Source organism: Delphinapterus leucas, chromosome 17 (assembly GCF_059928025.1).
Source record: "Delphinapterus leucas isolate spDelLeu-1000000601 "Yukka" chromosome 17, BTC_Dleu_Yukka2, whole genome shotgun sequence".
In the NCBI taxonomy this organism is placed as follows: Eukaryota; Metazoa; Chordata; class Mammalia; order Artiodactyla; family Monodontidae; genus Delphinapterus; species Delphinapterus leucas.
Window position 1 is genome coordinate 56,829,765 of NC_143145.1, and position 14,801 is coordinate 56,844,565.

General features: G+C 36.6%; 1 protein-coding gene across 1 annotated transcript in view; it reads left to right on the forward strand.

The window, feature by feature from the left end:
* Positions 1–14,801, forward strand: part of CNGB3 (cyclic nucleotide gated channel subunit beta 3) — a 129,950-nt gene that overhangs the window by 87,403 nt on the left and 27,746 nt on the right. Inside the window, exons 13-14 of the mRNA XM_089898592.1 lie at positions 444–541; positions 11,867–11,950. Coding sequence (XP_089754718.1) covers positions 444–541; positions 11,867–11,950 — 182 coding nt within the window. The remainder of the gene's footprint in view (positions 1–443; positions 542–11,866; positions 11,951–14,801) is intronic.

Here is a 14,801-nt window from a genome sequence, read left to right on the forward strand (position 1 = left end):
CGTTGTCATGAAGGTCCAATAAGATCATGACAGGACTCTGTAAGCTACACGGTATTCATTATTCTTTGCCATCCTTAGGATGTTAGGGCTGGTCTGCCGAATCAGAAGATAGGAACTAGATCCTTTTCCCATCCCAGTTTGTTCGCTAGCCTTTGTCCCATCATCACTAAGCTTTAAAATTTCAGCAAACACAAAATTCTGGAATTATTCAGAACTATTATGTCACCAATATTGAAAATACTTCTTTTCTTTCATTCAAGTAATAGTGCTATTATGATAAGTATGTATGTCCAATAGAAGCAATGAAAATATAGACTGTGATGCAGCTGTTTATAAAAAGAGTTGATATTTTGTTTCCTTTATTTTTTTAATTGTCCTTGAACTTTGATGTTTTTTTCCTTAATTATTCTCCTTTATGGATTGATGTGTTTATCTTTATGAAGATGAATCCGACCTACTTGAGACACTGCCAACTACAATGCAGTTAGCCCTCACCATTGATGTGAACTTCAGCATCATCAGCAAAGTCGACTTGTTCAAGGCAAGTGTTTTTCCAATTCATAGGAAGGCACCATATCAATTACTCTGTAAAAATCAAAGCTCTTGCTGAATTCTTGGTTGATAATTTGTTCTTTGAGCATTTACACTATATTGTCTCCCTGTCATCTGTCCTCCATTGTTCTGATATAAAATAAACTATTATTCTTATTGGAAAAAAAAAAAAACAAACAAAAAAGCTCTTGCTGAATACAGCATTTATGTTTTTTTTGCCTTTATGTTTATAACATCAAAATAATCTGGAGAATTTGTGTGAAATTAGAGTCAAATAAACTACGGATCTCTCTTCAGCAGATGACTTGTTTAGAAGCCTCTCTCTCCTAACTGGCGTCAAAGAAGAAGAGTTCTTCAAGGTCTTCTTGCATTAATTTAAATATAATTAAATTCTACAGCTCTATATCTTTGCTACTACACATGTCATCTCCCATTTACGAATATGCCTTGGCAATGCATGGCAAATCAGGCCCCAGATTAGCTCTGTTTTGGCCTGACAGTCAGAGAATCATGCCTAATCATGTCTCCAATACAAATGCTTAGGATTTAGATTTTTTACATGGCCAAATTCAAATTTAGAGGGTTTTTTTTTAAAAGAAAAAATGTATAGCAAAGAAAATTTTAATGTTTTGAATGTTTTTAATTTTCTGCCATCTTCTCAATGCATTATACTATATGGAAGTTTTTCTCACCTAACACTTATTCTGTGTGTGGCATTTACTGATTCATCTATTTAATTAATTCATTCAACGAACATTTATTAAGTTCCTACTATGTTCCAGGCACCATATTAGCCACTAGGAATTCAACTTCTAAAAACAAATACTTGCACACATGGGTCTTAAATTCCAAAAGAGAGGAATGAAAAATAAATATATAATATGTGAGAAGGTGATAATGCTATGAACAAAATTAAACAAATTAAAGAGGATGAGGGAGGTACTGGGCATGAAATGTCTGCTCTAATGAAGTGCAATTGAGCATCTGGGCAGAGGACTGCAGGATGCAAGGGAGTGAGCTATGCAGATATTGGGAGTGGGAGAGGAGGCATGGACAGAGAGGGAATATTACAGGAGGGTGGACAAGATGAAGCCCTGATCTGGGAGGCTGGAGCAAAGGCAGAGTGATGTAAAGCAAGAGTAGTCAGAGGAAAGTAAAAACAGGAAGGATGAGTCAGGGGGCAAGTTAATGGAGGGCTTTGGAGGCTGTAGCATAAAATTTGGATTGTACTCTGAGATGCAAAACCCACTAAAGATCTTGAGCAGAAGATGATCTACTTGAGATCTGTTTGAAAGGAATTTTTTCCTGCTCTGTGGAGAGTAGACCAGGAAGCAAATATGAAAGTCAGGGAGGCCAAAGAAGGATAACATCTATAGACGTCTATAGGGATGATGGCGATCAGACCCAGAATAGTAGGAGCAGAGTTAAAAAGTGGCCAAATATTGGATGTATTCAAAGGAAGAGCCCACAGTTTTTGCTGTTTGATTTTGTGAAGGGAGAGAGAGACAGAAATGAAGGATGATTCAGGATTTAAGCTGAGGAACAAAGATACCATTTGCAAAATAGGAAATTTTAGAGTAAGTGTAGGGTGAGGAGGGTAGAAACGGACAGTTTTGGGATGTGTTGGTTTGAGGTGAGAGTTAGACTTTAGATGGAATATCATGTAGGCAGTTTGATAAATAAATCTGAGTTTAGGGGAGAGGTCCAAGCTGGAGCCATAAATTTGGGCAAATCAACATATTGATGGATTTTAAGCTAGGGACTAGATATTATCCCCTATTATGTAACCCAGACAGAAAGATATGCCTTGAAAATACATAATCGATACCATTGCGGGCAAGATGAAGAAGCAGACTCTGTGTGGTAAAATGGTTAGGCAGAGTCACCCTCGATGTTAGGTTACCGTACAGTGTCCTAAATGGCCTTAGGAAGGAAGAGAGGGGATGGGAGGGAGGATGCCCTGGGGTCAATTCCTGGAGATTATAGGAAAGTAGCTTCCTAATTGGAAAGTGGTTCCCAATTTCTAGTGCGAGTGCCACAGTGGAAGCTCTGGTGAGCTTCCACGGAATGTATTCAAACAGTTTTCTGATCTTCTACCAGGGAGACTGGGAAAGGGATTTCTACCTTGGTTAACAGGTTCATCTAGATAAATGGTTTTCAAGCTGCAGCTTGCAATTCATTTAGGGATCATGAATTCAATTAAATGGGTCACAAACAGCATATAAAGTAGACAGGAAAACATCAGAGTGCCTCACACATAAGTAAGGGTAAGCACTGTATTACAAAATTTTTGTTTCAGTTATTTATTTTTGTAATACACATATACATATCTATGTGTGTACTGGGCACAATGTAAATGTCTTTGTTACTACAAGTTACGGTCAAAATAGGTATGAAAGCCACAAGGCTAAATTAACAGTATTTTTAAATGCTATAAAATTTTTTTCAACTTAAGGACTAGCTTAATTGAGAATAAATGAGAATAAGTGAGAACCAGCTACATTTTAAAGAAAACAAAAGCTTTAAATTATATACCAGTGACTTTTATGGGGTTATCTCTGATCTGGGAAGTTATCAGTTTTCAACCTCAGAGTTTTCTCCTTTGTTTTTACATATATTTTTGGAAATCCATAAAATCAGCAACATCTGATTGAGAAAAAAATGTTAAATCTTCACATGTTGCTAACGTACATAAATATAGATTCATTCTTTCCTGACATTTCCATTAAAGATGTAGCTCCTTCCAGAAAGAAACCATTTCCATTTATATTTCTGTTAAATGAAACAATTATTTTTTTACCTAAAGCCAAATGAAGTAGAAAATAAGCAGGTATGGAAGCTTTCTAAATTTATTTCTTTTCTAAATCTTGCTAAGACAGTCTTAGTAGTTTGTACAAATTTGTTATTTTCTTAGAGAGGAAATATGCTGACCAGGGATCTTATATGCTTACCTCATAAATTATACCCAGTTGACTCGTGTTGCTTCTGATTCAGTCACAGTTCACTGAGAGCCACCTATGGCCTCAAGGGGCTGAGGCACAAAGGAGGAAACCTTTGAAGCGTGTGTGCCCAGAGGATGCTCAGGAAGCTTCAGAGTGAAAAGGGGGAGGTTCCCGGGCAGGAGCCTCATTATCACTCATTAGGACCAAAACATGGGGTGACAACAAAAGATGAATCTAGAAAGGTCAACTGAAGCCAGGCTATAGTGTGTGGGCCCAATCCTATAGGCCAAGGAAGCTGGAAAGGAGGAAACCAACAGCACAGATTTCAGTTTTATAAAGACAAAAAATGGGGACACTTTGAATAAATCAGAATATCCAGGGATAATAAAGAAGGGTGACTCAACTGCTGAGAGCCTCCATATCTTGAATTCTCCCTGAAAATGAATCTTCCAGATCTTTAAAAGGCAGGCAGGCAGGAAGAGAGAGAGAAAGGGACAGAAAAAAGAGACAGAGAGAGAGACAGAGAAAGAGACAGAGAGATCTGACACCAAGATTGGAGGCTAGCAGGCATGCTTTGTGTCTTCCCAATCTTCAGGATTAGGATAAATTAAAGGTACTTGAAAATCATATAACTCACAAATACCTAGTTTAAGATGTCCTAAAGAATATTTTAAGTTTATATCTTGGACCTTCAGTCAAAAATCTCACAAGGACTTTTCTCCATTTTATAAATTTGTGAAGGGATACAGATGTAGTAGAATTTGTTTGCAATGCAGCACCAGATAATAATTCTATGCTACATAAACTTGCTTCAGTTTTTCCAGAAATATGTCTGTAACTTTAATTGTGCATTGTATTCAATTTTTAAAACTCCAAAAAGGACAATGTGCTTATATTTCTTTCTTTTTAGCCTTGTGAAACTTGTTTATATATTAGTGGAACAGTGAGTATCCTAATGCTTTAACAAAAGTAATATAAGTAATGCTGGAGTATCACAAATTATAATATGGACAATGTTACATGAAGGAGGTCCATACTGTCCGTGATCCTTCATTCCCAGTACTGTCACCATATACCTTGCTATACCCAATACTCACATGGCCCCTGTATTAGTCAGGGTACTCCAGAGAAACAGAATCAGTGAGATATGTGTGTGTGTGTGTGTGTATATATATATATATATATATATATATATATATATAGAAAGAGAGAGAGAGAGAGAGAGAGAGAGAGAGAGAGAAGGGGGGGAGAGTGAGACAGGGAAAGAGAGATTCATTTTAAAGACTGGCTCATGCAATCATGAGGACTGACAGGTCTAAAACCTTCAGGACAGGTCATCATGTTGGAGAACCTGGGAAGTGTTAATGTTGCAGCTCAAGTCCAAAGACAGTATAGAAGCAGAATTCCCTCTTCCTCAGGGAACTTCAGACTTTTTTCTCTTAAGGCCTTCAACTGATTGGATGAGGCTGACCCACATAATGGAGTGTACCCTGCTTTACTGAAAGTCTACTGATTTAAATGTTAATCTTAACTAAAAAATACCTTCACGGGCTTCCCTGGTGGCGCAGTGGTTGAGAGTCAGCCTGCCGATGCAGGGGACACAGGTTCGTGCCCCGATCTGGGAGGATCCCACATGCCGCAGAGCAGCCTAGCCAAGTTGACACAAAGTTAACCGTCACAGCCCCCCAAACACTGTCAAGCTGTACAGAATATAATTGTCAAAGAAACCAAGCTGTTGCTAAGACCAATTTTTTTTCCTTTTATTTATTTATTTTTTGGCCGCACTCTATGACTTTTAGGATCTTAATTCCCTGACCAGGGATTGAACGCAGGGCCACGGCAGTGAAAGTACCAAGTCCTAACCACTGGACCACCAAGGAAGTCCCCCAAATTTTAAAATTGATACTTGTATCTTCTCAAACCTAATAGCTGCTATTTACTGAGTTCTCATTGTGTGCTACACTGTGTTTTCTTCTTTGTTACCTTCTCTCAATTAATTCTCACAGCATGCCTCTAAGAAAAGGTTTATGACCACCCCACCCCCACCCCCACCCCATTTTACAGAAAGTACAAACTACTTACCTGACTGAGGCCAAAGAGCTAGAAGCAACGGGACAGGGTTTGAGCACTGATTTTTCTTATGCTACAGTCTACAGTCCTAACCCTTCAATGAAGCCACCTTTCAGTTCTCCACCTGCCCTGTCTGGATAAGTGATAAGACGCTGAGAATTTTCCCTAGAGTCAAAAAGCAATGTAAGCTCAAGGCCATTCTTTGGTGATTTTCACAGACTTAGACTTGGCATGCCAGTTAGTTTCACACCAGATACCTAGATTCACACACACTGTGCTATTCTCCTACTAAGAAAAGACCTTGAATCTCATGTGTTTTTTTTCTCCCTCTTAATCAAAGCAGGTAGAATTAAAGTCACAGAATTTCACCAAAACTTTGCTTCAATCAACTATGGTTAATTAGTAAGATCTGCTACTTCTACATGGGGTGATCAGAGTTTCTAAAGAGCTTAGAGATGAATAGTCATTTTTTAAAAATTGTTCACAAAAATAATTCTCTTCCTTTCAGATTGCATGTTTTTCCAGCCCAAGCTCAAGTATTAACCTAACAAGGAGTGATTCATTTCTATGAGGTTGGGCAATTTCCCCTCATTTCTGATGATTTATTATTTTTATATTGATTTTTAAATACGTTTTATCAAATTAAATGCTAGGGAAATCACATTTTGCCTCTACCACTAAATTACCAGAAATAAGAGAAAATTTAATAAAAGTTCTGTTGCGCCACCTAGTGTCTAGAATTTAAATTGCACCCTTTAGAAACTGAAAAAGAGCGCCCTGCTTAATGGAAAGGAAAGACACCAAAATGGGAATTTTTGTTACCACCAGTCTGTCAAGGAAAGCACAATACGCTGCTTTGGTAAAAATGGAGAACCCATCCCAAACAGGACACATCACTGGGATCTGTGACTCATTGTCTTTATATGGCAAGTAGAGCCTGGAAAGGCTTTGACTTCAGTGATAGGAAATATGTGGAGAAAGAATCTTGTATGTGAGTGGCAGACTGAGCCAGGAATGAAATGGGAATGGCAAAATTATTTCTTCCCCTCACACAAGGATCCCCTGTCAGTAATATCCTAATCACATATTTCCTCCCAAGGGCCTGAAATCAGAGCATTACAGGGAGGCTTACTACATTTCATTTTTAACTTTACTTTTAACCCTGGTGGTAAACGTAATAAAGTATTGTGGCTAGACTTTTTAAAGTATTTTGAACAATAAACTTATAACACAGATGAACTCCATTCAACTACACATGCTGAGCAGTTACTCTGTCCAGAGCACTAGTGGGGTACCCCAGATACTGCACGCATATAGTCCCTGCTCTCCACTGCCTCCCAGAAGTGTGGGGAAATTCTATATAAATAAGATGACATCCTTAGCTGTTCTGTGATGAATCAGTGACTCAAAACATATAAAGTGTTTATCTCAATACCTTGGATATAGTAAGTTATATTGTTATTATTGCTATTATTACTGAGAAATAAAACTGATTCAGTCACAGGGGAGTTTTCACACAGGTAAAATCAGTGTGTAGCTGTGCTTGATCATAGGAAGATGGATTAGATTCATCCTCAGGGTTTCATCCAACTTGTGACTTCTCACTTTGACTATGTTATACTGAGGATCCTAGAAAAATAGAATTATTGTCAGTTCTCAGGAAAGCTTGATGGAGATGACTTTACTTGTGTTTGCAAATGCTAAGCATAAGGTTGGGTCTGATATCACTTAGAATTCAATAAGTTCTGACATCATAGTACCTTGCAAATTATTTATCACATTTGACTTTAGCATGGGTAACTGGATTCAGAATTCCTGCCCTAGACATATTACCCATCACTTGCTTAGTGGGAATGGAGCTTAAGATGGAACAAAGCATGTCCTTTTATAATAAACATGGCTGAGCTGAGAAGAACCCTGAAGACTGTTTATACTTGAGGGTGGCTTAAAGTTACAGTGAGTTATATATTACTGACAATATCTTAAGTTCTTTTTTGAAGAACTTAAGGAGGAATGAGCCTAGAAATGAAGGAATCCTTCAGGACTGAGAAAGTAAACATCCAAAGGTAAATTTTACCAACTTTACAATTGCATTCAGAGCTTGCAAGTATTAAAAGAACTTCCTGGGTATAGGACCCATCATCTAAAGTATAGGTTATGTTTTGAATAAAAATAAAATTTCTCCCAACTTCATTCAAATCTCCAAAAGCCTTATTCAAATCTGTAACACAGTTTTTATACAGCACTGAATTTCCCATTGTTGAAAATGGAATAATTTCTAATAACTTCATTCTATACATCAGGCCATATTTATTTAGTGCCTGGCATGCCCCATGCCCTGGCAGGACCCTGGGCATATGGAAGCGACTAATATACAAATCTTGCCCTTGAGTTGCTCAGAATGTAGATCAAACACACACACACACACACACACACACAGATGAGTCTCTTCCTCTGACACCTCTTGCATGTGTGACCTTAGTGAAATAGTCAATAGACTGCCTGAGCCTCTGTTACCTCATCTAAAAACCAAGAGTGTTAACAATATATTAATTAATGCCAAGCATCACAGAAAGGATGAAAGAATTAAATAGATGAAAATAAGAAAATAAAATGTAATACAAATGTTGTGTTAATACAATGTTAATATTGACATTTACACAGGTACTCTCACTTTACAAAAAAAAAGGAACATTTATGAAACAATGACTGTGCTCTGACTTTCTGTGAATCAGAAGTTTTCCTAATTACTTCTATAAAGGAAATGGAGCTGCATTTTAAAGAAAAAAATGCTAGCCCTGGGATGTAATTCTTTTTTATCATACGATAATGGAGCACACTGTATCTCAAGAAAATAGTCATTTTGTGGGGGAGGGAGGAGATAACTGTTCTCAAATACATCATAAAATATAATGACTTCATAAGGCAAACTTGATTTCACTAAGCCAAAATACAGAAAGGAAGGATCTAGTCATACATCACAGTTGCCCCAAGGCTGGTGGCACCTATCCACAAGGCAATCATTAGGGGAAAGAATCACTTAGTTGGTGAAGCTTAAACTGTAATTTTTTTATTACATACAACTGCTATGTTCTGTTTACATAGCTAATACATATTCTATGCAAGTACATTGATAAAAACTCATATTTATAATGGTTTAAATGCTTTTCTCTGAAGAAATCCAAGCCATAAGCTAACAGCTCTCCATGTAAGTATTTGGGCATTTCTACTGAGGAAAGTACTAATTGTTTGTCAATCTATTTTAAGGCTTATCTCCTAATTTGTTCCAACACTTCCATTAATTGGGTTTCTTTATAGTGCTTTCTGCCAGTGAGCTAACCTGACAGACAGAAAAGATGGAATGTGTTCCTTCTCAAAGAGGATTTTGTTCCTACAATCTTGGGAAGTGTGTTTTACTTTATTTTTATTAACATTAATAAAAGTTGAAGTCTCATCTATTCTTCTTGCCAGTTCTATTCTCCTTTCTCCCTCCTCAGAGGTGGCCACTTAAGATTATTTCAAGGATATCCTTCCAATCCTCATTTTTATCTTACTTTTTATCTATATAAACATCAATGACAGGTAGTTTTTTTGTTTTTGTTTTTGTTTTTTTGAGGTACGCGGGCCTCTCACTGCTGCGGCCTCTCCCGTTGCGGAGCACAGGCTCCGGACGCGCAGGCTCAGTGGCCGTGGCTCACGGGCCTAACTGCTCCGCTGCATGTGGGATCTTCCAGGACCAGGGCACGAACCCGTGTCCCCTGAATCGGCAGGCGGACTCTCAACCACTGCACCACCAGGGAAGCCCGGTAGTATTATTTTGTACAGATTTTTTCATAGCTGGAGTCATAATGAATATATTCTATAGCTTGCTTTTGTGCAGACCACATTATTTGTTGAATTCAATCACATCTAGAGAGGGAGAGAACTGATTTATTGATTTTAACCAGTTTATGGTATTGCAACCTACAAATCTTCAATATTTTTACCTGTCCACAGATTGCCATTTTGTTGTTTCCAGTTTTTTCAGTACTGAAAATAATACTGCCACTCACATCTTTGTACATTTATGGAATTATTGCCATAGGAAAACAGCATTTAAAATCATTAGTAATTCCTATGAATACAATTTAATACAGTTGGGAATTTTCATCAAAGTTCATTCCAGCAGGAATTGTTCAAGGAATGAAAACTTTATTTTGGCCTACAAATTATAATTAAAAGTTAATGCTGAAAACATCAAACTGTGCTTGTGAAAGTAAATGTAAGTGGGCTTTTTAAAAAAATCTTCTCTTTCTGATCATTTATAATGTTATTATTCTCCATGGATATGAATGATTGAGAGTTACCTTCATTGCAATGATATTCTAGACATGTTTAAGCTTAAGAACTCCCAAATATATTTCTAATGAATTTTCTCTAAAATATCAAGGACACTAACTTTCTTTAGTGGGCAGAATCTTAAAATCAAGCCAGTTTGTGTTTTTTCCTAAGAGAGTTCTGAGTGATCAGAACACCAGTTTCTGAAATGAAATTACCGTGAATCAGTGACAGCATTAAAAGAAGCAGGGCACATGAGCCATATGTTTAGAGAATTTTTACTAAAAACAAAATAATTTTTAGAAGGAAATTAATCTTTGTCATTTGCCTTAGCAAATATGATAACCTGTGAGACATGGTAGGGATAAAATAAATATAAATGACAATTATACACTTTGCACAAAACAAATACATGACAAGGAAAGAAAATGTACACTTCACTATGCCTAAAAGGACCTTTGTGCATCTTTGCAGATAAAAATCATATTCATCTTCAAATGACTCAAATTGTGTCACCCACACGAGCACCTTCTTGATGCTTCCCCTTTCTCTCATCCCCACTCCAAGACAGAAGTAAAAGCCCCACCTCTTAAAAGTTGTATGGATACCTGCCTGGGATATCTTATGATATGATTAACTTTTACCACAAATTACAGCTTTTCTGTGTACTTAAAACCTTATCCCAACTAGGCTTACTCTCTGTCATCTCTGATTGCACCAAGGGCATTGTTCAAAGCCTTGCTCATAGCAGCTTTCATGAATATTTGTTGGGCTGAATTAAGAAGGTATTCCTGTTGGCTTTTGCCTTTCTTTCTATCCGAGAGAACCAAAAGCTATAGTTTCTCAAATAAATTTTTAAAATTCTAACTTCAAGTTCATCTGAATGCTTCTCACCCATGGCTACTTGAAAATACTTCAATCATAAATCATTAACTCTCCTTATCAGTCAAGCAACCCCAAGGTTTAAATTTCATATGGATCTAGGTCAAGTGTTTGCTACTAAAATCATTATGGAAACCTGTGATCGCTAAAGGAATGATTAGCCAATCCACAAACTGGGGGTAGGTCCTTTGCTTTTCCACCTCCTTCCTCTGCTACTGATTAGGATTAGTTCTCTGCAAAATAATAATTTCCCCTAAGGGACGGACAAAAGGAAAGCTGCTACATGTTAACAGCTCTGAGAGGGAAAAATAAAAATATTTGATGAAAGCAGAAGATTCAAAATCGCTATGTAAAGTGAGAGTTTTGAAGCATCTACAGATTTTTCTTTAGCCTATCATATAGATAAATTACAATTATTTAGACAGAAAACAAATATAGACACATTTTCTAACAAATCAAATTTGTTTCTTACACTATTGAAGTGGGTATGAACAGTCATTCGTTTAACAGATATTGTTTTTGTATCTCTCATGTACAGTTACTCTGCCTTTAAGAAGATGACAATTAAGTTGGGGAAGAAAAACATACAAGCTTGCAAAGTTAAATAATAATATCTAACAATAGTGTGAAAGATGTTATTAAAAAGAAAAATATTCAGCAAAGATTTTTACCTGTCAGTGTTAATATATTAATAATCAATCGTTCACTATATCACCGTAATCTTTAATACCTATCATTTACTAAGCATTATGTTGTTTTATATGAGTAAAATTTTACCATTATGAGATTAGTAACAATTTCACCCCCATTTAACAGATTAAGAAAATGAGGGCATGAGATACATAGATACATAGCAATAAGTAGTGGAAACAGGATTCAAACCTGAATATATCTAACCAGGATCTAAATTCTAGCCATCATATCATAGGTATTTTTTTCTAAATTTTGGGTCAAGACAAGTCCATATCCACCGGCAACTAATATTTTAATGTTAACACAGACAACATCTATTATTGTTTATTTCCATTGCATTTTAAAATCAATTGGAATATTGGCCTTTTAGCTGTGTCTATGAGAATTATTTTTCTCTGTTTTTTCTTTAGGGTTGTGATACACAGATGATTTATGACATGTTGCTAAGATTGAAATCCATTGTCTATTTACCTGGTGACTTTGTCTGCAAAAAGGTGAGTTCATGCTATTTTTCTAATGCATGACTAATAAATACACTGAGGAGTTCAGATATAAGTCAAGAGAATAGTTTAAACAAAATTTGTCCAGGGTGAATTCCATAGTATGGAAATAATCATGATATACAATTCTGTAAATCTATAATGTGCTCTCAGAGTTCAAAATGGAACAAGACAATATGGATTTCATTACTTATAGGATATAAGTGTGGGTGGTCTGAAAAGTTGCTTTGTGTAAATGTAAATCATCAATTGTCCACCCCATTAACTCCAAATACTTAAGGCGGAGGGAAAAGTTACAGAAGTGAAAGGTGGTTCTGCCCTTTTTATGTCTTCAGCAAACTATCAGTTACCTCCATTTAGCTCACCCCGTTAGTAAATAATCAATGCCATTTTTTTAAATTTTACTGTGCTTTTTATGATTACAAAGTAATACATGTTCATTATTTTTAAAATGGGAAACACATAAAAGCACAAAGACAAAAACTCCACCACCCAGAAATAACCACTATGAATATATTTCAACCTATCTTTTTATATCGACTGATGGATAGTTAGAGCTTGTTTTATAAAATTGGCACCATACCTCGCTTATGTTTGAAACTTGTTTTGTCATGTCACAATATATCATGGGAACATTTTACATATTATTAAGTAATCTACAACATCCTTTTTAAAGCTGCATAATATTCCAGTCTATGAATATATCATAATCAATTCCAAGTGTTTGCTATTACAAATAACTCTAAAATAAACAATTTTGCATATCTCTGATTACTAACTCAAAGGGGGAGAGAAGGAATGATGACCTTGGGACCTTGAGATACATCTTGAGATATTAAATCAATAGTGAAGGCAATAATCAAAATAAAAAGTAGAGAAAGATGAACAGTTCAAAGAAATGAGAGATGATCCAAAACCCTGGGGAGTTCACACATGAGTGAGGGTAAGAAGTACTTATATCATTCCAAAATAATGTGCTAGATGGTAGAAGTAAGCACAAGCTGTGGTAGGACACAGAGTAAGGACACTTCTGCACTGGGGTACTGGCAAGATTTCCTGGAGAAGATGCTGGTCAAGCTAAGTCTTGAAAAGTGAATCAGCATGAACCAGGAGAAAGAAGAAGCAGGCATTCCAGGTAGAGAAAAGAATTCACATGTGTCAAGGCAGAAAGGAAGGGACTCTGTCTTCGGAGGGAGTGTATGGAACTACAATAAGTCAAAAGCTAGAAAATTTTAGTATCATTTATTCAGTGAGACTCAATAAATAATTTTGAAATACTATGGGCCAGGCACTGTGCTGGGTACTGGATATATTCAGCAGTGAGCATAAAAAGGTGGTTCTTGTCCTTCAAGGGCTTACAGTCTAGTGCCAGGGTATTCAATTCACAGTGTACATCAGAATCACCTGAATTTAGAAATCTGGGCTCCATCTGCAGTAACTTAATTGGTCTGGGTGGAGACCACATATCAATATTTTTAAAGCTCCCAGATGATTATAAATTGAGCCAAAGTTGAGTATCACTGGCCTGATGGAAGAAACAAACAATAAACAAATAAAATTACTGTGTAACTCCAAAATGTGCTAAGTTTCTATGCAGCAAAAACAATTTGTCAGGGGAGTGCGTGGTGGCAAAGGCACTTACTTTAGATTGGGGGACTCAGACAGGGAGAGATTGTCAAGCTGTCAGGCATGAACTTTGTGAAAATCTGAAGAGAAATAGTTCTCTAGTTTAAAAAAAAAAAACTGGAGAGGACACTATTTTAGATGAAGACTTGGGACCATGAGGCAGGACAGAACTTGACTTGTTTAAGGAATGGAAGCAAATGATCAACTAGGATAACGGTGAAAGACAAAGTCAAATAGAGTGAAGGTACTTTAATGCATCCAGGTAGAGATACCTAGTGCACAGGTGGAAATCAGTCTAGCCCGTGAGAGAGGACAGAACTGGAGGTAAATCTTTGGAAACCGGCATATGATGGAAACTGATATCATAAGAAGCTCAAGAAAAGGTAAATAAAGAAGACCAAGGCTGTAACTTTGAAGAATACCAGTATTTATGGAACAGGTCAATGAAGAAGAATCACAGAGGGCAACTGAGTAGGAGCTGTCAGAGGTAAAGAGGAAAAATAGAGATTGTGATATTAATGAAACCAGGAATCTAGAATCCCACACAAATTAGTCCAGATTAAATGTGGGCATACTGATGTAAAATCATTTTCATTAAAATGGGAAATACAAACCACAGCTCAGTTTAAGGACCCCTTTCGGGCAGTGATGCATTTAGGATGACATGACCTTAATGCACCAAAATGGCCTTTCAATTTGTTCCAATAGCAGCAGGGACTGAAAATTGAGATAACTCATAGAAACTTTAGCATCTGGGCCCACAATCAGTGAAAATTTGTTTAACAAAGTGTGAAATGCAGAGTAGATGCAGCGTTCTCATTTCTAATTTCTTCCTCACATCGCATCCATCACTCAATAATAAAAACAGATTAGTGAACACAAATGAAGGAAGGAAAAAAATAAGCAGGGGGAAGAGCAGAAATGAAAAGACATGAGACTCCAAGCCACATTTCTTTGTTTCTGTTTTTAAGAAGGGATTTAATTAAGAGTAGACATAGACAGAGGCGAAAAGTTACTTGTCCAGATTTTATACAGCCAAGTTCAGCTTTGTTTTTTTATCATTTCCCCAAATCATTGTAGGAAAATGGAAGAAAAAAAAAAAACGAAAGAAAACATGTTCCATTAGCAGTTGTTTAAATAACTGAAGAAATGGCAGGGCTCAGGACTGAGTTTGCTGACCTATCTAATCCTCTGGATGGCTCCTAAACTTACCAAGTGG